The following is an 18,113-nucleotide window of genomic DNA, read 5'->3' as shown; positions in this document are numbered from 1 at the left end:
GGAAGAAGAAATAGAATTTTGCTTAATGAGTTATGAATCGAAGAAAATGAAGAACGCCTAAAATTGAAGGTTATGTAGAACGTATTATCCCATCTCTCACTGCTATGGAATTCAAGAGTTATTTCAGGTAAAGTCATAATTTTAATTAATTTTTTCTCGCGTAGCAGAAACAAAGAGAGTTAATGATAATAATTCCTTTTTATTGTCAATTGATATATCATGTTTAAACACGTATGAACACAAATACGGCCCCAAACAAACTATTGATGAAGCCAACAGCGGTTTGAGCGCAAATCGAAATGCGGCTCAAGTCGTAATTTCCCGCCAAATATTGAAACGCTCCAGCTAGAGTCTCTAGAAGTAGAGAGTCTGGACATCTCGGGGTTCCACGTGATTGGATACACGTGATTGTGCACCTAAAATGGCAGCACCAATACGGATCCCTGTTTAATCCCTCTTTAGCCAATGCGATAACAGCATACAACACGTTCAAGTGCACACAACGATAAACATGCACACACATAAAGCTCACGTACATACACTGACATAATCATCACCGACATTTTAGGAACAGATGTCCAGACTCTCTACTTCTAGGGACTCTAGCTCCAGCTAACCTATCTCCCGAGGTGAGGCAGTTAGAGCGAATCGAGAGCGAAAACGATGACGTATTGATGACGTAATAAGAGCTATTGGGAGCGTTCCGAAGCGTCAAATGGACCAGCCATATTAATGCTACAAATGCTCTGTAGCGTTTGAAGCGCTAAGTGGACCGCAGCCTGAATATATGTATTATGTATATACGCATTGTCGACAGTAAGATAAATTAATAGAAAGTTACGAGTTAGTACGCGTATCAAGTGCTCGGTGTAAACTAGGCCTAAATTGAGAAGTCACCACTTTCTACATACTCGCAGTTAATGATTAATGTAACGACTAGATTTTATTGGTCGTTACGTTAATCATAAACTGTAAGTATGTAGAAAGATAGCGACTTCTTAGTTTGGAAAGTTTCCCTATGGACAGAATTAAATTCCATGGGTGTATATACCGTCGCCATTTTCCTTCAGAACCAAACATTGGCCAGACTCTTACTTCTAGGGACACTAAATAGAACTTTCGGAATATACCCTCTAGGCATCGGCCGCTATAATTGGTGGTGTCCAATTGGGGCTGTGCGCAAGTGGGACCCTCCCTTAATGACTGCATTGTAGACCTTCAATAACCGAGATTGGTGAAAGAGAACGTCGAATTTTGGGCAAGTAACAGCCAATCAACGAAGTCTGCTACTTGACGCTTGCCGCTTGCTGCGCGCAGTCTGCACTAGGCTTAATCGTTTGTCGTAGTTTGTCGAACGAAAGTGAGGAAGGGTTAATTTTTCACTGACTTCGTGCGGAATGGAAAAGTTTGTTGATCAAGAGTTATAATAATAGTTTCAACATTTGTTGCAATTCGCATAATTCATGTTTACTTTGCATCATTTTTCAGAAGATAATTAAGGCAACTCGATAAGAACTTGCTTATAGCAAGCATTTTCATGGTAGGTTAATTTCGCCATTTGATTTATATATAAACTTTGAATATAATTTGTGTTGTATTTGTGTATGTGTGTGTATGTGGTGTATGCACACAAAACATCACATACGCAGCCTTGTTCTCAAGAATCTAAGAACCTAAAAATCCAATTTTTTTCACATATACATTTACCTGGAAGTTCTTTATCAGTATTATTTCCTATTAATGGAATTTACAAGTGTAAAGTTTTTGAAACAATGGCTAGTTTATATTTTAATTGCTTGAATCCTTCTAGTTAAAATTATTTTAAAAATATATGGTGCATGTACTTCTGGCTATGACTGTATATACATTTCTATTTGCTCCTAACAATTATAGCCTTATATCCATCATTCGCTGTAACAACTCAAAACAAATTTAAATCAAGAAATTTATGCTGGTCAAAGTGGATCTTAGTGTACAAATAATAATTTCCTAAGTAATTTTTTATATATATTTAAATTCCTGAACTATGCCTCATTTGTCAGTCTTAGCACAGTTCTATAACCAGATGAATAGCATTATAATATTAAGTTACTAATTAATTTAATAATTTTTATTTTAATAAGTACCTATTATGATCTCTCCAATTTTGAAAAAAACAAAAGAGAAAGTTCTCTAATCAAGCTTTTAATAGTTTATTACTGTTATTTTTAAATATTATAGTGTAATAATTTGGTCTGTTAATTGTGCAGAAACAAAAGTATCAAGCTCTGCTCATTTATTCAAAAAATTTGAAAATGTATCTAGAAACAGAACAAAAAGTTGTAACATTAAAATGCTATCAAAATGATTGTTAAAATCATTTTTTGATTAATCTAGATTTATTTTTGTTATTTTAACATTATCATAACTTATTCTACTTGGGCACATCTTATGAAACTAATGAATTTTTGTTTATTTTGTTTATGAATTTAATGTATTTTTTAATTTTGATTTACTGGTTAAAATATTTCAAAATAAACATAAAATTCAACAAAATTTTATTAAAGTATGATATGTAAAATGGGCCAATTTTATCTCTCAAAATGGCAAGTAAAAACGGTATGTTTTTTTCTATAGCTACTTAAACTACTAAATTTGATTTTGGTCTTTAAAAAATTTTTTAATTGTTGGGAAAATATCAAAATTAGCATGTAAAGCTATTATAAATATTTAGTTCCGTAAATCATTGCTGAGTTTTACAAACATATTAATTTGTGTATTCGTGTTAAATGAGTTTAACAGAGCTTGATAGAATTTATGAAAATATCGATTTAATTTTACAATTATAAATACATATACAATGAATGTAAAATATTTTATATTATGCTTTCTTTTATGAAAATATAACAATTGAAAATAAAATTGATTACATTATTGTCAGCAATATAAATTGATTAAAAATTTACATTAGATGTACTTAATTTTCTAAAATGCTAATAACATACATAAACAGAATAAAACTTGTTAAATTTTATCTATATTACTTATTTTTTATTTACTATTTTTTTGTCATTAAATGTTGCTTACATTAAGTAAAAATGCCTACATGTAAAATATTGAAAAGATATGTTTTAGGCTATGTTTTGAAATTCACTGTAAGTACTGAAAATCTATAGTTTACATTATGTATACTATAGCTTTTTAGTACTGGCAGTGAGTTTTGGAACACAGCCTTAGGAGATGCATTCAGCAATTCCTTAATTTTTTTTTTTTTTTTTAGGTATGCTAGAATCATTTGAGAGATATACATGCGAGTTTTGCTGGAGTTAAAGTTGATCTGTTAGTGACTAACTATTGTTACATATGCAGCAAGACTAAGAAATTATATGTATGCTGTAATGAAGACTATTCCTTTATGATTTGTAAGTTAGTAAATTAAGTGTAATTAGTGTGTTTAGCTCGAGAAATTTTTGGAAATTTTGGAAAAAAAATGGTTTTTTTGTTGTATTTTTCAGGTTTTTTTGTAAGATGATTGTCACCTTTATTGTTTTCTACATCAATGATTTTTTTTTTTTCATAATTAAGAGTTTTAATAAGAAAGTAATTTGTCAAAAATGAAGTCTGCTGTCATTATTCTAGTCGTTATTTTTTTTCTGAAAAGAAATTAAAAAATTTTTTGGTGTTTACTTTTTTATAAAATTAAGAAGTATCTTATTTTATCACAGTCATACTTTTTTGTATTTTTTAGAAAAAATAACCGATTTGGATCCTGAGAGACATATGCATTGCTGTAATGAATTTTCTTCCCAAGTGAGTATGATCAAGCATATGAATGTATTGCTTGTGGAACTTTCAAATTCTAGAAATGTACATTTCTGTTTTTGATACATGTGTACATTCATGCATGTCTTAATATATACGAAGGGTTTCCTGGAAAATCAAATTAGTCCAAAAAGTTAAATTTTTAGGAAACAAAAAACTCATCAGTTTCAAACTGTTATTTAATTCTCAGTCCGTATGTTTTTTTGGCACCTATGGATGTTTACATATGGATATGGGTTTGTGACATCAGACAAATATTTTATTAGACAGTTATTTTTTTTCTTTTAATGTATTTAACAAAATCTGAATAAATTTATTTCAATATAGTAGACAGATGATTCTGTAGTTGACGATTTTATAGTTATTTTGAAGAGGATTGTTTATTAAATATCTTTTCTTTTTTTAATGAACTTTGAACATGAATGAAGGAAAAAGTTGAGAAAATTGTTATAGGTTTTGAATAATATTTTGAGGATTCATTAAAAAAATTTTTTTTAATCTGGACTTGTTTGGTTCTTACAAAAATTTTACATTTACTATTCAAAAAAAAAAGATTCTTGTTTAGAGAATGCTTTTATTTTTGAAATGTCGAATATAAAAATGACAGCATTAAATAAATATAATTTGCTCACATGTAGAAATTTTGTGTAATTTTATCAAGAAAAATATACTTTCATTATTCAATAATGTCCATGAATTGAGAGGAAAAAAAATCTTGAATAGAAAATAACAATATCTTCAAGAATTTTTTAATACCATTATTAAACAATATTTAGCTGTGATGACTATGATAATATTGAAATAAAGATGTAGAGGAAATTTACCAATACTAGCATACTATTTTGTTTTTAGATAATGTTTTTTAAACAAAAGTTAAAAATAAAATTTAATAAACATAAATACAAATTAGAAAATATTCTCTATTAAATAATATAACAATTTTTATAATATTGTTTTGTATTTTGTAATAATTAATGTTTTTGCAATATAATTTGAAAAGATTGTCTGAGAAATTGAGCCTTAAAACTGATGCGGTAGGCAGAATTTAAATATGGTTTTGTAGGGAAGAAGTCAAATATAAAATAAATTGATATACTCTAAGTAATAAATTATATTTTTAAATATTAACAATGTTTATGAAAATTAAGACTAAAATTGAACTTTTTTACTTTATACAGTTTTTTAGATATCTTATTAAGTGTATATGTGGATTTGTCGCATTTGATGCTATTTTTTCTACTTTAAGGTTTTAAGAAAAAGTGATAAAGTTTATGAAACATCTTCCAATATTGTAGTTGAAGATCTCGTATATTCTGTTCTCATGGAAAGGTGCGTTTTACTTGGTATAGTGATTTTATGTTTCACATTACAAGAAAAATATGAAAGAAAAGAAAGATAAACAGTTTTAAGAAGCTATAAATATATTAAATGATCTATTGTAGTATTATCAATAATATATGTACTATTATGTAACTATATTTTGTAAGAGAAAATTTTGCAAATTTTATTTTTGCTTTTGAGAAATTTGTTTTTAACAGATTTTATACAGGAAAAGAAACTATGAGTATGTATGAATTATGAGATTTATTTTTTCAATTATCTTTAGATATTATCGAAGATAATGTTTTATCAGTATTAATACAGTGCAATGTTTGGTATTTGAAAAATAAAAGGATGTCGCTTTAGGAGGGCTATGCCAATATCGGCGACTTTATTCTAATATTTTGTTAAAATTTATCAAATTTTTTAAAGAAAATTAAATTATATATAATCAACTCTTGAAAAAAAAGTTGATAAACTTGTTTCAATAAACTGATCAATAACTGATGATATTTTATCAGTTAACTGACGAAATCTAATCAGTTACTGATCGGTAATTAGTTTATTGAAACAAGTTTATCCACTTTTTTTTTAAGGGAAGATTGTCATTATTTTGTATATAAGCAAGAATATTATTTCTTTAATAGAAAGGACATTCTTATTTTGAGAATATTTTTATTTTTGAAATGTTAAATACTGAAATCAGATTTATAGCATTAAACTGTAAAACATAACTTGATTTTATGAAGAATTTTATGATTATTACATAAGAATTTTGTTTTTATCGAGAAAAATATTTTTTAGTAATAATTTTTGTGAGTGAAGAGAAAACGCTATAAAAAAAAGATATTGGAATTATTTAGAAAATAATATCTTTTAACTAATTGTAAGAATTATAATTGTTTAATGGTATTATCACAAAATTATCATATTCTTTAGTTGACTATTGTAATATTACAATAAAAATATATTTTATTGAAATTTAGAATTATTAAATTCTGTAAAGAAAATTGAATTATATATGAGTAAGTTTTATTATTTATATATAAATGATAAATATTTGTGGGTTTCTAATCCTCTGTTTAAAAATGAGTTTGGTATCTATCAGTAAAATTAATGTAATTGGCAAAAATGAAAAGTGCTGGTGTTGCGTTTCGTAATAAAATTAATTCTTGATAGACGATCGAAATGATTCCAAATAGTCTGAAACGTCAGAAAGGTGATTTTCAGGTTTAAAATTGCAGACATTTTAATGTTATCGAAAGTTTATAGTAATATTGCAATATTATTTTACAGTTTCCATCACTCTTTATTATTGTCTGTACTTTTATTCTGTAAGAGGATTTTTTAATCCGTGTCTTCAATAAGAAGATTTATCAATCGGCGTATACAGACGACTCCAGCATCGCCTTAAAGCGCACTAATAAAAGATATAGCAATAAGCAAGATTATAATTTCTTGTTTATGTATGAAATTATAATTGTTAAATAGAATGTTTTAGTTTTAAATTTAATTTGATACTATATTGTCTTATATTGTTTTTTCAGTGTATTTATTTCATAATATTTTACATTTTCTTTCTTTTACTCCCATAATCTTGTCTGCTCGCAAGTTATTGTCTTGTGTATAAACATATAGTATAAACATATAGTATAAACATATAGTATAAGCATACAGTTTTGCGCTGTACGTTCACTTCACGCGAGACATTATTGTCTTTTGAAAAATAACATGAATTTTATAATGGTGGTGGAAACTGCGAAATATTAAAATATGAAGCTGAAGGAGAAAATATTTAAAATGTAAAGCAATATGTTTTCCTTTTTTATTTACAAAGACGCGATGGGTAAATGGGCCGATTTTAGCACTCGAAATAATAAATAAAAATGTTTTTTTTTTTTTTTTTAAATTTTTAACTACTAATCTGGCACTGACTTTAAAAAAAATTAAAATTTGTTGAGAAAGTATTAAAATACGCACATGAAACTATTAAACATGTAGTATCATAAATTATTATTGAGCTTTACGAACGTATTAATTTGTGTTTTTGTGTGATAATGCTCTCATCTTTAATAGTCTAGGTTCTCTACCTAATAAAAGAAAAAAATTATTAATATTTAAAAACAAAAGCATTATCGATAAAAATTATTCTAAATCTCTGGATCAATTATTTTAAATCTTGTTGTTTATTACGCTTGTTGAAAACTTTTCTAGAGTATTTTGTATTTTAATATAGTATAGTTTTAGACTAACATACTTGTTAACATATGTTTATATATATTTTTGATAAATTAAAATTGTTTACAGATTATAATCAGATCTAAAATTGTAAAAAATATACCTCTAGTTTTTACTTGCTACTCCGAGAGCTAAAATCGGTCCATTTTATCTGTCGTCCTTTTACAAATGAATTGTTCTTAATAAAAAACATATTTTATGTTTCTTTGCATAAATATAGTAATTTTTCTCTGGATATATCATGGATGTAAGAACAAAGTTTTAAGATTTGATTAATATTTTAAGAACTTATTTAAAAGAAAAAAATCTTTGAACTTATTTGATTCTTACAGGAATTTTATATTTACTACTTATTTACATTTATTTCTCGCTTTCTGTTTGATTCTTGTTAAAATAAAATTGTTCGCGATATGACATTGATAGAGAATTATTTGATACCGTAACTCAGATTTAAAGAAAAATATATTTGGTTTTTGTAGGAAACTCTTTGTACATTTATTAATTTAAATATGTATTTTTGGATATATATTTTTTTATTATAATATTTTGGTTATATGTACAGAACCCAAAAGTATTAGGCACCTATAATTTTCATTGAGAATTTTTTCATGTCTATTATTTTCTATTAGTTACTGGCATTATTTATAAGTTTAAAAGGTTGTTGAAACAAAGGATAACACTAGTTTGCAGCAAAAAATGATTTTAAATCACATAAGATGTTTTTATAGTATTATTAAGGTCTTATAGATTTTTGGATGCTAAAAATGTGATGCTAAAAATTGGATGCTAAATTTTATCTGCACGTCAAATTACTGAAATAATTAAGATTTAATGTGTAAAAAGATTTTTTTTATTATGATTAATATATTTTATAAAACATATTTTCTAAAATATTTTGTAAAGTGTTAATATTATTTTGAAATTATAATCAAGTCATGAATGTATTGTTTCTCTTCTATAAAATGTATTTTTTTTTTTATAATTAAACCTAAACCGCACTTTATATGTAATATAATCAAAAACGAGATAGGCACACACACACACACACACACACACACACACACACACACGTTTATCTCGTTTTTTATTATATTACATATATTGAAAAAGATACACTTTATAGAAGATAAACAATACATTCATGACTTGATTATAATTTCAAGATAATATTAACACATTTTTACAAAATATTCATATATGTACACACGCACACACACACGCGCGCGCGCGCGCACGTGTATACACAATATATAGCAGAATCTTAGCACTGAAATAATATTCCTTGTGATTTTACATACAATTTTTGACTTTTTTGGAATGTGTGCCGTTACTCTTGGATTCAAACATAATTCTTAGATTGAATTAGAATAAGCAATATCATAGAATTAAAGTAACAATTTAATTTGATGTTGCTGACGCTAACATAGCATTTTTTAAGATTTTTTCATCTTGGAATTTTTTTTTTTTTTGTATCTTACTTTTGAACCATTTTAGAAAGAAATCAATTACAGAGTTAGTTTTGTTAAGATTTCTGTCTGTCATGGTGAAGGCTTATCATATATATTTATATCATAATTTGTAGTTTATTGCTATCGATACACATGTAGTGTAATTTATGATAAATTTTTCTAAATGTATATAAAATTGTGTAATTGTATAATTGTATAATATAACTTGAATAACACGAATATTTTGATTCTTATCTATACGTAGTTGCGTAGAGCAAAAAAAACGAGATGTAATTCCGTTTAAACATTTTCTTATACGTGTCACTATTCTCGATAGTTATTTCGCCGAAAAGAAAATGTACATTTTCTTCATTGAATGATTTCATCTCCTAAGGCTGTAATTTGGTACGAGCACAAAATATTTTTGTGAACTATTTTACTTGCACACTTTTTAAGTTTACTGAATTTTCGGGTTACCTAACATCCGTCAAAAAATACATTGACTATTGCAATCAGCTGTTCTACAATCAAAATTAAATAAACGATATTTTGCAAAAATAATAATTTCTCTATTCATAACTCGTTTTTAATTGTTCAAAGTATTACGTACATACTTTGATATTGCTAAAAATATTTGACTGATTTTAACAGTCGAGTTTAAAAACCTCATTATTTTATTATTTTAATTATTATTTAAAAAATTTAATATTCTCTAATTTTAATATTCATTATACCGTACTGATTTGTCTTCAATGCTTTTTCACATAATACGTATGAGACGAATCCGTTCCAATAGATCTATTCTGTAACTTTGTAACGACAATATCACCAACTAGGGATATCGTTACATCGTCGTTGCGCAGATATTATATATGGTAGAAAAACCGCGCAACGACACGTACCGATATCCCTAGCTGGTGATATTGTTGTTATGAAGTTACAGAATAGGACTACCGCGGAAAAATCGAGCGCACGAACAGGTACGTACATCATGCATATACGGGTATAAAGAGTTCGTTGTTTTCAAGAATGGTACATCCGGAAGACATTTTATTACAAATGGTTAGATTTGTATAAAAATAAACATTCAGTCATTAAAATATTTGGAAATTTTAAACAACAAATGTGAAATAGTGGGGGAAGTATAAAAAATAATTTAAAAAATATTTTTTAAAAATTATTGTAAAGTACTCTTCGAGCCATTCAATTTTCATTCAGAACATTTTTTTTTATTTTTTATAGTTTCGACGATAATCGTTAGGAAAGAAAAAAACCGATTTTCTTCAAAAGAATGTTTTATCCTCTTAAACTGAAAACTGGCACAAATAAAAAATATTTTTGTGTTTTGGATGAACTCTTCTATCTGTACACAAAATTTCAGAATTTTTTTAATTTTTTGGTTGGCAAACGTTCCTTGTTAACGTACCGTTTTTAATATCCAAAAATCTGTAAGAAATACATTTCTAGATAAAAATAATTAAAAAAAGTTTTGTAAGCTATTGCAATTCACATTTTAATTTCTGTTTAAATCTCTCCAATTAAAACTACTTTAAAATAGAAGCTTAATACTTTTGATTAAGACTGTATGTGCACAGAATATAGATTCATATATTATTAGTTATTTGTATATGCATTGCATTATGAAACTAAAATACAATCAAGTTTTCATAAGTAACGATGAATTAGTAATTTTCTTAGAGATTAAGATGCATGTTTTAATAATGTTTAGAATATATCATGCATCATTCTATAATTTTATGTATAATTTAATGTCTTATTAATACTGTTGGTCCGTTCTGTTATAATAACATAATTTGATAGAGAAAAAAAATTCTGTATAAGCAAGATGTGCGAAAGAATGAAGAGCAAAATAAAATCACGTTTTTTAGCTACAGGACTGGCTGACAGATACTAAAAAGTTTAAGATAAACAAGTTAAAGAAGAATTGGGAGATATGCATGTATACACAAATACTTCAAATACGAGCGAAAAGAGAGAAGATATACATGTGGAATGGATCTTCTGTTTCAGAAAGGGTAGCAAGAGAAGTTCCAAGAGTGAAAAACGTGTTTTACCGTCTGAGTTAGAACGAATAGAAAAAGCCAAAGAGGTGCGAAGAAATCTCTCGATACTATGTGACAGAGAGGATGACGATTCTTCCGAAAAGTCATTTGTCACCGTGAGAACCATGCAAACAAATCGTTACACGAATCATGATGCGAGTTCCGTTCAGCCGAAAAAAATACTGAAAATCAAACTAACAGATTCTTCCAGCGAAAATTCATCTGTCTCTCATAAAAGAAATAATCAAAGTAAAAGCGAAAGGGTTAAAATGTCAAAATCCACACGGGAATCTATTTCTGCGCCGAAAGCTTTACGATCGATTAAAGAAAAGAAATATATATCTAGTGACTCGGATAATGATTCTACCGATGCATCGTCGATTAAACCAATTGTAGAGAAACGTACAATTAAACGTAATGCTAGATCTGTAAAAACAGCGAGACGTAAAACAAATACTTGCACATGTTCCTCCGATAGCGAAAATGATGAGGATGATACAGCGAACAGAGTGTCAAGTATACTCAAGAGAATTTCAAAGGATACCAAACAACAAAATAGGAAAATGGATAATTTTTACAGCGCAAAGTCAAAAGATAAAACGAAGAGATATGATTCGACCAGTAAATCCGAAGACGAGGAACATAAAAAGCAAAGTAAAAGGAAAATGCAGGAAGACAAACGGAAACGCGGCAAATCATCAATGCAGCGACAACTTTCTAAAATTAAAGAAAATGATTCGGATAATAGTTCTGGTAAGGAATTTCAAAAGATAAAACTTCAGAAAGTGAATCGCAAGTATTCTGCGAGGCCGTTGGCGAACTTGGAGATAGATCATACCAAATCACCCCGCGGGAAGAATTCCATGAATGACGTGAGTTTAAATGATAGCAACGAACAATTGATTCGGAATCTCGATGATATAAAGAAGATTTTACAAGACTGCAAAAAGTTTTGTTCGAATTTTCAGACGTGTATAGAGACTGTAGAGCTGCATGGTAAAGAGGATGTAGAACAATTTATAGAAAAGTCTACGGAAAAAGTCAATAAGTTAAAGATAATGTTGGATAAGAGGCACAAGGATTTGACAGATGCTTATCAGTTGAGGATTAAGATTAGGAAAAGATGCTCTAGGCAATCGAACAAAGTAGCTAGCGATAACGAGCAATACTCGGAAGAGCACGAAAAGAGCACGGTAAGCGAGAGTAAACACGTTTCCGGTAAGAGGGATGAAGACAAAACAGCCGTGTCCGAATGCGATACCGAGGAAATATTTTCAGCGAATGAAGCAGAATCTCCGCGAAAGTTGCGGACGACTCCGCGCAAAGACGCAACCGATGCATCGAGAACGGAAAATTGTGTAAATAATGACAGAATTAATAATGACAATGAAGATAGGATGTCAATTGCATTGAGGAATGACGATAAGAGTGCTAGTAATGATCGAGACGATCTGGTTGTTTCTCCTGTATTAGGTACGTTAAAAGAGAAGAAGGACGGCGTAGTACGATCGAATAAAAAGCAACTGTTCTTAGAATGCGATAAAAGTAATAATGAGACGCATGAAAATACAAATTCTAATGATAAGCAAGTGGCTTTAAATACAAATAGGAATGATATGATCAACGAGTCACTGGATGATATGTTTGACGATACAGAAAAGAGTAAAACCGAAGCTATATTAGATGTAGAAACAAGCATTGATGAAGGAGAGCTTTCGCATATGTCTAAAGATAAATCTGTAAAATCTTGCGAGAGTTCCTTGCACGATAAAGTTCCAAATGAAAAAGAGAAGGCGCTTCTTTCAATCTACAATAACGAAGGAGAGAAAAATTTATCGAGTCGAGATAATTGGGAAAAAGTGGAACTTGCAACCAATGAGGAAATTTACGATGAATCAAAGACATCACAAAAATTGAATACTGACGACAACGAGTCTCTCGACGACGCTGAGGCGTTGGCGAAGAAAAATCTACTGGCGACATCAGATTCCGACACATCGGACACGTCGGACAAGGGCGAAGCGTTGGCGAAGAAAGCTTTGTTGGCAACAGATTCCGACACAGTGGACACTCTTCCTGATAAAAAACTAGCCAAGCTAACTGAAGATTCACTCGCAAATGATACTACTCAAACTGGAAAGAAAAATGGAGCACAAGACAGTGATTTCGATATTAATAGTATCAATACGGTAAAGCTTTCGGCGTTTATAAAGAAGGCGGACACTGCCGCTGAAAAAGATGAAAATTGTACCATTGAAATAAAAGTTCAAAACAAAAAAGAAAGTAATGATCGATTGAGTAAAAGATTTCATAAAGAGATTAGTTCTTCGGACGAGGCTACTAAAGTAGAAAAAGCCGCTAAGAAAGCTCTCTTAGAATCAACTTCAGACGATTGTGAATCTTTGTCATTATTGTCGGAAAAACTTAGTAATGATCAGTTAGATAACAGATCAGGCCAAGAAATGAGTTCCTCTGACGAGGATTCCAAGAAGACCTTGAAATCGAATTCGGACGATTTTGCGCCTGTGTCGTTGTCATCAAGAAAACTCTGTGATGATCGACAGGATAAAATATTTTGCAGAAAGATGAACTCCTCGGACGAGGACTTTGACAAAGAACAGGCCGCCAAGAAAGCTCTTTTGGAATCAAATTCGGACGATTCCGCGCTCTTGTCGTCGAAGTCTTCGGAAAAATTGACCGATCAGAAATCCGAATTGGATTCTTCTGAAAAAAATTACTTAGCGAAAATGAAGCTCCTAGCATCCTCCAGCGAAGACTCCAATTCCACGTCGATTCTATCCGAAACGACATATACTCCGAGCAGCACTAAACATAATAGCGAACCTGAGAATGATAGTGAGTTTATGGTCTCCAGACTCAAGAAGAAAAAGTTTAAACTCGACAAAAATTCTTACTACAGAAACGATAAGAAATTGAGAATGTCTTGCAAAGTTCATTTAATACGATTAAGAGTGGAAGTTCTTAAACGCTATTCGCGCGCTTTAAAAAAGTCAAGAGAGTATCTGGAACATAAGGAATTCAAAAGGTATCGAGAATTTTCCCTAAAACCTATGTCTATTGTCTTGCATCGTTTGAGATAATTAAATTACTATTTGATATTAGAGTCACAAGTATATAAGTATATGATAGAATTATAATATATACTTATAGAATTATATACTTATTTAAGCTCTATGGTATGATTATATTAAAGTAGCAAAAAATTTATATATGTCTGTGTGTTTGTGTGTGCGTGTGTGTGTATGTGTATATATACATATATTGTATATATACAGGGTGTCAGATGAAGTTTGCCTGAAAAATCTAATGAAGACTTTTACAGCAGTTATTTTGTTAATTTTTTTAATTTGATACGATCGTAAAATGTAATAAACACAAGATTCACTCGGATAACACGCATTCTTCCTCAAATTGACAATTTTTTACATATAAATGAAAAATGTTCAATTCTACTAATCTTATAATAACTCTAGTAATAATTTTAACGTACTTATTTATATATATACATATTTGTTGGGATATAATTTCTGCGGATTAAAGTCTTTGTACATTATAAATTTAATATTGTTTCTCGTAAATATTTAATTGAAATAGACACAGTTTGTTATGTAATAAATTTCTCATGTGACAAATTTTAATTTATGTATTAATTAGTTACTATCCACAGTACCTTATTTTCATTGCCCTTTACAGTCTCATTAATCTGGATAAACTCGAGAAAAAACATTCAAAAAATGCAACGAAAGATTCCGATTCATCGACGAATTCCGACGACTCGTATTCGAAAGTTTCGAAAAGCTTGAATAAAACTCGAAAAGGAAAGGTAAAAGTCAGAGAGGAGTCTCTGATGGATCATTTGGAAAGAGTAGAGAATGGCGATGTTATTACAACCGTAGAAACGGATTCCGATACTGAAGAGCCAATTCGTCGAATAAATAATATAGACGATATGCTTGTGTCTAATGAAGCTCTAATATCAGAAGCAGATAGAATCGCAAAAGAGAATCTGTTAAATTCCTCTGATTCAAATGGTAAGCAATTTAAAGTACTAATGGAGAAATATGCATGAGACTTTCTTTAAATGTAGTGCGTTCTAAGTACGCGATACAATGTCCTCTCGATTTTTAATAAATTTTGTATCGACTTTCAAAAAAGATTGAATGTCCTCTTTTATCAATTTCTCTCAAAGTCAATAAATTTATATAGGATCAGGCCATAAATGAGTTTTCTACGAGTAAACAAGAAATAAGTTTTTGTCACTTACATTTTCGATGTTTAATTCATCAACATATTTTAATTTTACACTGCAGTTTATAAACTTTTGATTTCTCAAAAATTCGCCAGTATAAAGAAACGAACGATATTTTTTTCCAATTAGATTTGTCTTTTTATATTTATAATTAAGATTATTTTTATTCAATTGTTTCATTTAGATTCTTATAAATCTAACAATTCTGTTATAATATACACCCAGCAACATTTCTCTTTTAATGTTAAAATAATGGTAAAATCATTAGTATTATATTATTTTAGAGTAGTATCGGGGAAAAAAAATGAAAAAATCTGGAATTTTTAAGAAATTTCTCTCTTTGAAACTCATATTCGTGGAATTTTATTTAGAGAAATTTTGGGAAATTATTTTTAAATTTAAATTCTGTTATTCTCTGACGAAGTTATTATTTTTATTGGTTTTTTCTAATTTTTTGATACAAAATGCCAACAATCGATTAGCAATAAATATGGCATACATATACGTATACATTCATGTACATTCTCGTGTGACTTGTGAGTTTTTATCAAAAATCAATGACAATAAAAGACATTGTACATCACAGAACAGTGTTCTAACTTAGCGTCGTGTGTTTAATCATATCGAGAAAGATGATTTTATTATATCAACAAGACATGAAATGATTGAGGGGTTTTGATAAAATCAAGTACAATTTTTGATTATTATAATAGAACTCAAAAGTTTATTATTAGAATGTTTGACAAACTTTACTTAATTCCTACAAGATTTCTAATTTGTCCGTTTTTTGACCAGACGTACTGATTGAAGCTACCAGATTTCTCATTAATATAACTACATTTTCAGTGCATGATTTTTGTTTTGTACTTTTAGTGAGCTAGATTATTACAGACAAATCGTCATATACCATTTACAAGGGGAGGGCCAGGTGAGAGACCCTGGGATTTTGATTCCAATTTTTTTAGTTATTCTGGAGACGCAAAAAAAGTTTACGTCTCCCGGCGTTTCATCGAATAGGCCTTAGTTTCGAAATAATAAATTTGTGAAAATTGGCCATACCGCGGCGCGGCATATAAGCCTTCCCGGTAACTGTTCTCGCAACCAGTGCAGTCGGCTCCGTGCGTTAGGTGCTTGCTTCACAATCGTAAGATCCGGGTTCGTTCCCGGATGTGTGCAATATTTTTTTTTTTTTTAATAAATGCATTTATTTATTTTGATGATATTAATATAGTATGTAAATTTCTAAAATAGAAAATTTAATTTAATATCATTTTTTAAACTTCAATTTAAATTTAATTTGAAGGGAATTTGAATTCAAGTAATAATATTTGAAATAATAAATAGGTAATAATAATAATAATATATAAGTAAAATCTGCAATACTTAAATAATTAACTTTTGTAATAAAAGTATTTACATTCACATTCACAATCAGATGTTTGTTTATTAATCTTCTTTTATGATTAATTATTTTAAAAACTAGAATTTTAAAATACTGTTAATATTATTTCCAATTAAATTTTAAATTAAACAATTTAAAAATTTAGATACGTTGCCTTTATATGTTATCCATTTCAAATAACTTATACATTATTATTATTACCTATTAATTATTTTAAATATTATTACTTGAATTTAAATTCCCTTCAAATTAAATTTAAATTGAAGTTTAGAAAATAATATTAAATTAAATTTTCTATTTTAGAAATTTGCATATTATATTAATATCATCAAGATAAATAAATACATTTATTAAAAAAAAAAAAAATGCACACATCCGGAAGCAAACTCGGATCTTACGATTGTGAAGCAAGCACCTAACGCACGGAGCCGACTGCACTGGTTGCGAGAACAGTTACCGGGAAGGCTCATATGGCGCGCCGCGGTATGGACAATTTTCACAAATTTATTATTTCGAAACTATTCAATGAAACGCCGGGAGATGTAAACTTTTTTTTCGTTTCCAGAATAACTAAAAAAATTGGGATCAAAATCCCAGGGTCTCTCACCTGGTCTTCCCCTTGTTAGTTCATATTATTTTTTTTTAGTATTTTTTAAAATTTAATATTTAAAGTGACTTTTCTTTGTACGTTTAAGGAACATTAAAAGATAAAATTAATTTATTTGAAAACTGCATTAAATTTTTTTTAATTTTACGTGAAATTTTGAATAAAACGATATTTTCAAAAAAATTTCTTTGCAAAATTTGAGTACACATTCTGTATTTGTGTTTACATATTATTTATATATATAATATATAATATGTTATAGATTTAGAAAATGAAGTGATGGTTCATAGCGGTGATAGCGTAAATTACGATAAAAATGAAGAAAAATTAGAAAACAAGAAGAAATATCAAAAGAAGTCTGAAGAGAAAACTTCAAAACAAGATGATGTAAGCTATTTCCTTCTTGTTTAATGAAAGATGAAATATAAGAAGAAAATTATCAGTCGGAATCAAAATTGCTAGTCAGAATTAAAAAATATTTTTGAATTATTGATTATTATGATCACTGTTACATATAAATTTTACAAGAAGCGTAATTCTCTTCCATTTTTGATTAAAATGTTTTAGAGCAAGAAAAACAAAAGCGATTGGAGACGAGACAAGTTATTAACGCAGAAATTTTCCGATACCGATTCCGATGTTGAAAAGAAAAAATGGGAGAAGAAGCAAGAAAAAATTGCAAACAAATCTAAAGAAAATAAGTAAGTTACTTGTTTTATTTTACTCTGGAAACATGTTCACATTATATATATTTGTTTTTAATTTTTTGTAGCAGCGATTCTGGCGACGAGGAAAAAGTGTTTAAATCTAAAAAGAAGAAGAAGAAGACCGGGCGAAGAATTTTCGATTCAGATTCGGATATCAAAATAACGGATTGCACTTCTGATGATTCTTCTAAAGCTTCAAGTGAATTTAAAGCACATTCAAGCGATTCAGACGTCGTGAGGAAGGAAAAGGAGAAGTT

The 18,113-nt window shown here is 28.8% G+C and overlaps 1 protein-coding gene across 5 annotated transcripts in view; it reads left to right on the top strand.

The window, feature by feature from the left end:
- Positions 1-1,253: 1,253 nt before the first annotated feature.
- The window catches only part of LOC105193767 (transcriptional regulator ATRX), a 37,774-nt gene continuing 20,914 nt past the window's right edge, over positions 1,254-18,113 (top strand). The window contains exons 1-9 of one of the 5 annotated variants that reach the window (XM_039457349.1): positions 1,254-1,405; positions 1,489-1,540; positions 3,260-3,401; positions 3,728-3,789; positions 10,839-13,916; positions 14,585-14,922; positions 17,412-17,536; positions 17,717-17,850; positions 17,922-18,113. The exon at positions 17,922-18,113 is cut by the window's right edge and continues 69 nt beyond it. In XM_039457349.1, the coding sequence (XP_039313283.1) occupies positions 3,773-3,789; positions 10,839-13,916; positions 14,585-14,922; positions 17,412-17,536; positions 17,717-17,850; positions 17,922-18,113 (3,884 nt within the window). In that variant the 5' untranslated portion in view covers positions 1,254-1,405; positions 1,489-1,540; positions 3,260-3,401; positions 3,728-3,772. Of the gene's footprint in view, positions 1,541-3,259; positions 3,402-3,727; positions 3,790-10,838; positions 13,917-14,584; positions 14,923-17,411; positions 17,537-17,716; positions 17,851-17,921 lie in introns of all 5 variants that reach the window. The other 4 variants (XM_039457337.1, XM_039457343.1, XM_039457340.1 and 1 more) reach the window with 4 other exon arrangements.

Source organism: Solenopsis invicta, chromosome 2, assembly GCF_016802725.1.
Source record: "Solenopsis invicta isolate M01_SB chromosome 2, UNIL_Sinv_3.0, whole genome shotgun sequence".
Lineage (NCBI taxonomy): Eukaryota > Metazoa > Arthropoda > Insecta > Hymenoptera > Formicidae > Solenopsis > Solenopsis invicta.
The sequence above is the reverse complement of the archived record's forward strand: the minus strand, read 5'-3'. Positions and strand labels throughout refer to the sequence as shown.